We start from the raw sequence: 8,500 nt of genomic DNA on the forward strand, positions 1-8,500 counted from the left end.
CCCGACCTGTTGTAACCCTAATTAAATCTGCAACAGGGGCCACAAATCCAAAGAGAGAGAGAAAGAGAGAGACCCTGGAAGATGGGGTTGGAGGGAACAAAGGTGCAATTAGGCAAAAGGCAGAGCTTCCAAAGAGGGAATTGGAAGATGGGGTAGCATACTATGACGGGGCGGAGGCAGGATCACATGGGTTGGGTGGTTTCAGGGGCAAAAATGCCTAAAAACTAGATAAGGGACGGAGAGACTATTTTGTTAGTTTTGTTGAACCCAAACTGATTTTATATATTTTTGTTAACTGAAACATAGGGTGAGGTGAATAGTTTGTAAAAGAAACCTAAAAGTGGTTAATTATGTAATTTTACTTTTTTTGTTTTTTTTATGTTACTTTTGTAGGGTTCGATTACTTTTAAGCTTAGGTATGATTATCAAGTAGCCCAGCTGGCAAAATCAAACCGAAATCGTTTACCACCCTTAAACTCCCCTCTCTCCTAGTGAGAACTGAGAAGTAGACCCCCACCCCCACTCTGCAGTTACGGACGAGGCGACAACTCTAATCCAAAGCTGCAAACAGAGCATGCTTTTCAAGTGTTCGAAATTCCGCTGAAAACGATGTTTCTTTGGACTTTCGATTTCATCGTCCAACTGAACACTTGAACCAAAGGAAAACCGATAGCTCCGTCAGACTACAGTAGAAATTCCAAAGCTCAAAGTCTCAGAAATCCATCTAGTCTACAACGTTTTCTAATGGAGGAGCGACAAGAACCAGAAGTACCTCCAAACACTGATCATGGCCAGCCAACACAAACCTACCTCTGTGAAGAGTGCAGCTTAAACCCATCAAAATACAGATGCCCAGGTTGCTCTTTTCGCTCTTGTAGCCTTCCCTGCGTCAAAGCCCACAAGCAACGCACTGGTTGTACGGGAAAGCGACCCAGAACTCAATTTGTCCCCCTTTCTAAATTCGATGACAATCTTCTCATCTCTGGTATCTCTCTCTCTCTCTTTCTCTCCTTCTCTCTGGGTTTCTACTTCAATCTGAAACAACTTTATAGAGATTTTGTAAAATTCTTTCATGAGTAGACTACAATTTCCTGGAGGAAGCAAAGAGAGTTGCTGAATCTGCGCAGAGAATGCGATATGGGAAGTTTGGGGATTTCCATTTCAAGCTGCCCTTTAAGCTTAAGATGCTTAGGAATGCGGCAGGTCGCCGTAACACACGACTTCTTCTTCTCCCGAAAGGAATGTCGAAGAGAGAGAAAAACCAGTCACGATACGACCAAAAGTTAGTCCCCTCTCTCCCTCTCTATTTGTTTGCTTATTCTTGCTTTTCTTGATTGCATTTTTTTTATTTTTCTCATGTCCTTTTTTCATGTTAAAATGGGTGTTCCGAGTTTTTTCCTCCATGTTCAGAAGACATGTACAAGTAGTGCTTGTTACCTGTATGGGTGAATACAAATGAACTGACAAAACTAAAGAACAAGAGAGCTCTTCATTTTAGATGAAGTATACTGATTTATAGAACTGAATCATATTTGAGGCCTTCCAATCCAGTCTCCATCTTTCGCAACCTCTCTTCTCTTTTTCTCTCTCTCTCGTTCCTCTTTCTCTTGCAGGTTTGAGAGTCTTTCTTGTTCTCACATCAGCCCATGAATTAAGTTAAATAACACTAATGTATATTTCTATCAGTAATCTGATATTCCACCCAGCTGCTTAAATCTCAGCAATGATTGAGATCTGTTTTGCTCACCAATTCTCAGCAATGATCAGAGCTCTCAACTTTTCTTGGTAAAAAAGGGCCATTACCCAGTGCTGGTCCCGCCTATGCGAGGTTCTTGGAGGGTGAGTTTGGAGTCGGTCCTAAACTGTCATTTTTTGTGCAAAGTGGCCACTGGCCATCCTCAAGACTCGAACCCCGGGTATTTTCCCTGGCAGCCTGATCTCAACTTTTCTTGGTCAACCTCCTAAATCTCAAGGATAATATGAGATTTGATCAAAGCCTATCTAATCTGGTTTCACCTTAATCCCCTTTTTAGTACAAGGATGGTACAATTCAATAATAACAAAGAGAGACCAAACCGATAAATCAGATCCAGAAGAAGGTTTGAAGGAGGATAGGATTAGGTTTTCCAGCTTCTTTACTGTGTTTGTTCTGTAGGGAAGACACATCAACGCCTACAGATAACCACAGGCTCATTATTGTGCAGCTTTGCTGCTTGATGAAGCTGAGGTTTTCCTCTTTGACAACAAGGCACAAGCCCTGGCATTTTTAATAACCTTATCTGAGAGGATGAAGAAGTGAAGACTGAAATGAAGTCTGCCATATGGAGAAGAGAAAAGGGCTATAAGAAAAATGGAATGAAAATTTGAAATTACGTGTAACAAAGAGAATTTTCTCATTGTTGCAGGGAAGTCATAATGGTCGTGGAAAGGGAAAAAAGGTAATGAATTGTAAATTAATATGCTGAGAGGGGTAAAGAAGAAAAAATGTCTGACCAAAATACAGAACTTGTGGGAGAAATGAGATATCATCAAAATTTAAGGTTAAAATTTGAAATTGACAGAAAGAATTGAAGAAAAACCGAAACTGTTTCTTTTTGTATGGTGTATATATTTTCATGTTGCATATAAGCTATTAACCTTCTTAGATGGTTCCCCAACAGCAGGGCCTTATTCAAAATATGGAGTATAAACCAGTTCTGATCTATCAATTGTTTATACATTTTTATTGTTTCTGTCCAAACAATAATCTCAATTTTTTACTATTATTTAGTATACTGTTTGTACTTTTTAACTTGTCCAAATGCATTATGCTTCGTGCTAATGGTGGCTGTGGGTTGGGATTATGCTGTACACATGGGTTGGAAAAATCCTCAACTTGAACTTGAATTGTTTATTCATTGGGTTGAAAATATACCAGCCAATACCTGTGGGATAGCCAGGTTCTTTGATTTATTAAAATTCTGGTTCAGGTTGGGACTTTGTTGTGGATTAGTGAAATCTTCAACTTGTATGCAATCTGCTTATTGCTTGGGTTTTAAAATGTTACTGTTGCAGGAGTGCTTCCATGGATAGGCTCGAACCCGTTTGGGTATTCAGACGGAAATGAACTGGGTCCAGATTTGGGTCTTTGGCTCAGTTGGATATTTACTTTATGATTTATTTTGTAATTGGTTTGCTTTAGGAATTTGAATTATTTTGTAATTTCTTTTATTGCTGGAGTCGTAGAGTTAGAGTTTGTTTCTGGCATTGAGTCCTTGTAAGAGTTGTTAATGGCAAATTTAGATTCCTTCCTTTTTCTGTCTTTGAGTCTAATTACGAGTATTTATTTTGGTTTTTATAAATAGCCATGTAATCCAATACTGAGAACAGTTGAATGATGGAATAAGATTTGAATTGTGAGGTTGAAGCCTGTGGGTTAGTGCGTGTGTGATTTCCTCCCCCCCCCCCCCCCTTCTTGTGTGATCTTTCTCTCTCTACTTTCTTATTCTTTGTCTCCCCTTCCCCTGCGACTTCTTCCTTCTCCCGAGAAAGATTTCTTCTACCATCTCCTCTGCAGTTCAGTAATTCTATTTTCCAGTTGGTATTGGCAGCCTCAAAACTGGGGTTATAACTCCATGAATCACGAAGGAACAACCTGTCAATTTTAGGACCTAATCCCCATACTAAAACGACCCATCTTGTAAATTTTGGGGTCTAGATTAGATTTCTATTGGGAGTTCTAATCAGAAATTTAGTTCTCATTTAATGGGTGTTGATTTGGCAAGGTGTTTATCATTTACAAGAGAACTATGGGTTAGGGATATCCTCCTGAAATTTTGCATTGGAACAGTCCTCTATGAAGGAGTTTTTGCATAGGTAACAGAGCCCAGTGATGCAGGTGTAGTACGTTGGGGCTTGGGCCGATCCAAACCCATTTGGGTATGCAGACGGAGATTTTTTTTTTGGATGAATAATGTATGCAGACGGAGATTAACCAGCTCCAATTTGGATCTTTAGCTCGTAGGATATTTTAGGATTTTAATATTTTTATTTATTTCTATTTTGGGATTAACATGCAATCTTTATTTTGATAGCTCAAGTAGGAGATTGCTACAAAAAGTCAAAAACAACAACAAACTCAACCTTATCCCAACTTACTGGGGTCGGCTACATGGATCCAAACAAAACAGAGTAGGGGAAAAGATGGGAAATAGTTAACCATTGCACTCAAATATATTCCTTTGATCATAAGAAAAAACCAAACCATTGCACTCAAAGTATGCTGATTACAATGCTTTATATAGGTAATGACCAGATTCCTATGTCCCTTCATGAGTTTGACCGTAAGGAAAAGAATTCTTAACATGAGTCTATTTACAAATTTGCAATTCCCTTAAGTGTTTAACCTTTCTCCTAAACAAATAAATATACTAATTTAAGAAATAGACTCCTAAGTAGAAATCGTAAGATAATTAAACTTTCTAAAATAGAAATCTCATTACAAACTAAGATCCACTCTGTAAATTGGTCATAACTTTCCTGGTACAACTCAAAATAGAAATATCTTGGTCTCAGTGGATGGTTAGGTTGATAACCTTTCACACAACACCAATATCATGCAAAACAGATGAGTTTTAACCTTCTACAGATATCCCCAAAGAGAAGTGATGTAGATAATGCATGTTGTGACTTGGAATGCAAAAGAAAAATTGCATCTGCAGTTCAACACAAAATAACCTCCCTGTATTTAATATGGACCTTCTGTTGAAAAACATCATTATTTGAAGCTTGGATGACCCTGGATGAGTTTCTGGTTGAGAAGTGCCAGCTGAAGCAGGCATTAATAGCATATGTAAAACTTCAAGTTCCAGGGGCCCAAGGAAAAAATAAGGCAAAGGAAAATTGGAAGAATGGGGAAATTAAAGGAGGTTTGGTCATGTATTGCAACCTCTGGACTTCTTGCATGAATTGTTTTGTTTAATTTTTTTAATAATTAATTATTGGAAACTGATTGTGGTATTAGGTTTGTTAGAATTGTTATATATCTTTGTGTTCCTTGTGTTGATGGTGGTGGTCTCACTTATAAGTTTAAATAGCATACAACTTAAGTAAGTTGATCACTTCCCCCCCCCCCCCCCTTTTTTTTTGTTTTGTTTTTTTTTTTTTTTGGGGGGGGGGGGGGGGGGAGGTTATAAATATTTATCTGAATTTAAGATACATGGTTTGTGCGCACACAATTAACAAGATACAACGTGGAGGTACCCATAAACAAAACTCTTAAATCTGCTAGCTCAACTGTGGCTAATCTGAGACTTCACACTTCACTTTTCATGATTCATTTGTGGAAGGAAATTTTAGGTTCTGTCAGTTTTATGATGATTGCAACTAGAGATGCTCTGTTTCAACTGATTGTTCACTGACAGTTCCTTATGGCATTTCATGTTCCAGGAAGAATTCCATTTTCTGGACAATTGAGTGGCGTTTTCATTCAACAGATGTTATACTAATCGACCATGGGTGAGCTGTAAAAACAATCCTTGTGGAAAGCTTTCTCTTATGCCTGATTTTGGAGTTGAACACTGTGTCCAGGGATTGTTATTCATTGACTAACCAGTGGCTTTAAACTTGTGGAAGAGCCTTGAGAGACGAGCAATGAATTGGTATCCTGAATTTGATGTCTCTGGTGTTATTGCAGGGTAGACGAAAACACGAACTTCTGCTCCATTATTGAGAAACATCTGCAGCCTGGACCTTGGAATCATCAGTTAACACCATTCTTTAAGGAGTTGGATAGTCTCAGGTTCTTCATCGTTAAAAACCCTAAGGTATATTGTGTTCTAGAGTTAGAAAATTTTCTGTTGTGAACATCTAGTATACCCATTGGTATTTTGGAGAATCAGTAAATATCAATCTCTCTCATCAGGGATCCTCCTGGTGAGAGTCTAGTTAGTTAAAATGGGTATTAAAATGCGTTCCCGAACTTTCCCATATAAAACTCGTTTTCCCAAACTGATGTCAAACGAACGCCAAAAAACGGGTTCGTTTGACCTCAATGTGTTAAACGCATCTGCGGTTTTTTTTTTTAATTAAAAAAAAAAAACGGCTTTATAAAACAAATATTTTAACTTAATTAATGGGACCTGACTGGTCAGCCCCTTCAACAGATTCAGCATATCTCTGTAAACCAATAAGCGCTGAAGGTAAATTTGAAAGGAGAGTTGGACTCTCTTTTATAGCCTTGCAATTTTAATTCAACTCCACCCACTAACAACGTGGGACTAAAATGGTCACTTACCTGCATTGCTGCAAATCCTCTATGGATTTGTATCTTGTGGAAATATCCCAAATAACTCCCAATGGTTGTTATGCCCATCTGCCATATGCAGCATGTGACTCATAAAATGGTTATGATTCTTTCTGGAATCTGATTGATAAAAGTTAAGACACCGTGATTGCCAACTGTGTGAGACATCTAAGGCAGAAGATCCAATCCAAAGATCTCTATAACATTAACTGATGTCCATTCCATTTTCAAGTTCTTTTAACCTATTTACATCGGTTTTAATTAAAGTCCCATTTTCAAATGGGTTGACAATATGGTAATATGGTACTCCCTCGTATATTTTATTTATCATTTATTTCCTTAAATCTTATGGTAATATGGTACTTCCTAATTGGGTTGTCAACAGAGAGATAGGCATCAAGGATCAAGCTATCATGTGCGCTGGGCACCTGGACTTCTTGATTAATATTCTTTCTTTCTTTTATAGCAATATAGGCTAATAGGATTTCATATAAAATATAAGCATTTGTTTAATCGACAAGTGAAATTAATAAATAAAATTTTTGAATAATTGGATTTTATGATTGTTTTGAACTGTGAATGCAGGCATTAATTAGGTAATAATTCCTCAAAATATGTGTATATTGCCGTTTTTTGGTCACGTACTTGACAAATCTAAATGTTTAAAACACGTTTTTTTGTTTTTTTTTTCTGTTCTCAAAATATTTGACTCTCCTGTTTAATTTCTAAGCTGCTTTAAACATGCCCTGAAAGTTTTTTTGCCGTTCCCATTTTGACCAACTATAGGTGAGACAAACCTCCCTGCCTGTGCTAAAATAATGTTATGTGCTTTTGGTACCCAGCTTAAGGTTCATTGCATGGCAACTTTGATATATTCATTTTAAATTTAAATATAATATAATCCCTGTAATACTTAATTTAAGTTCTAAGTTTTTATTCTTTTCTTTTCCCCCTTTTGCAGGGACCCAAATCCCCTTTTCGTCAGTTGGACATTAAGGCCCCAATAAGGCAACAGTTGACTGATATAGTTGTCATTGAGTACCCTGTTGTTCATGTTTTTCTCCCTTCAGATAGATTTGGCTTTGTAATTAGTAAAGATGCAAAAGCAATCCCACAAAAGTCAGTGAGTAGGTTATCTCTGAATGATGAACAACCAAGCCCGACAGGTGTGCTTTTCAGGGAGGAGGAAATAGAAGACAATTATGACATCTGTGATCCACAAATTTTGGATCTTATGGAGTATATGAATTCAGAGCCTTTGGATTATTTGCAAGTTGTCAATAGGAGAGCTGATGAAAAAGTTATTTCTTCATATGCACAGTTGGCTGAAGTTTCCCGAGATCTCACACCTTTGTCGAAAAATGAATCACAAATGTGTAGAGAAAACAACATAAGTACTTTGAGTTCCAGTTCGAACAAAATAGTAATTGCCGAAAATATCGGTTTTGATTTTGACCAGGATCTTAAGGATATTTATTCAGGCCTTATGGAGCAAGCTAACCCTGATGGCTTTCTTGACCTGGAAGGTGGTTATATCAAGGAAGGGTTTCTGGAGGATATGAGAGAGTCCAATGATTTTAGTGGAGTTTTGTCAGTGGAAGATGAATTAGAAGAAGGGGAGATTCTGGGGTTCTGAGGAATGGAACTGCAGTTCAGCAACTACAATGTGGGTTGAAGTACTGTTTCCTTTGATTTTGATCACAAAATCATGGTTGTGTAGTGTCCTGTAAAAAGACTTACATTCTTGAGATGCAAATTTGATAATGACAAGTATACTATATTAGCAAATGGAAATTATGGAAGACTTTTTGTATACTTTCATTTTACTGTTAATAGAAAGGTTTAGGTTTTGTTTATTGACTTTCATTTTACCGTTAATAGAAAGGTTTGGGTTTTGTTTATTGGCTTTTTTTTTGGGCTTTTAACTGTATTGCAATCCCATAATAACCTGAAGGGGTTCCAACCAACTGTGCTAGCAGATGCCTTGTTTTCTCATTGGCATTGGTTGTGTTGTAATTTGCTTTTGAAGATCACAAATGATGATATTGTAATTTGTAAAAGTGTCTCACGTTGCTCTTCAAGTTCAATTTGTTTGGGGATATATGAATTACAGATGGCTTAGCAAGATGTTCAAAAGAAGCACAAGCAAGAGGATTCATGCAGGGGTTGCAGGGAGCTTTGGAACAGGGTATGACTAACTAGACCTGTGGATAGATA

General features: G+C 37.5%; 1 protein-coding gene across 1 annotated transcript; it reads left to right on the forward strand.

Moving 5' to 3' along the window:
- Positions 1–702: 702 nt before the first annotated feature.
- On the forward strand, positions 703–7,930 carry LOC122645494 (box C/D snoRNA protein 1-like). Its single transcript, XM_043838806.1, has 5 exons — positions 703–985; positions 1,081–1,282; positions 5,428–5,496; positions 5,675–5,804; positions 7,245–7,930. The coding sequence occupies exons 1-5, from the start codon at positions 745–747 to the stop codon at positions 7,917–7,919; spliced, it is 1,317 nt and encodes a 438-aa protein (XP_043694741.1). The 5' UTR covers positions 703–744; the 3' UTR covers positions 7,920–7,930.
- The last annotated feature ends 570 nt before the right edge of the window (positions 7,931–8,500 follow it).

The sequence above is a fragment of the Telopea speciosissima genome, chromosome 11 (genome assembly GCF_018873765.1).
Source record: "Telopea speciosissima isolate NSW1024214 ecotype Mountain lineage chromosome 11, Tspe_v1, whole genome shotgun sequence".
Classification (NCBI taxonomy): domain Eukaryota; kingdom Viridiplantae; phylum Streptophyta; class Magnoliopsida; order Proteales; family Proteaceae; genus Telopea; species Telopea speciosissima.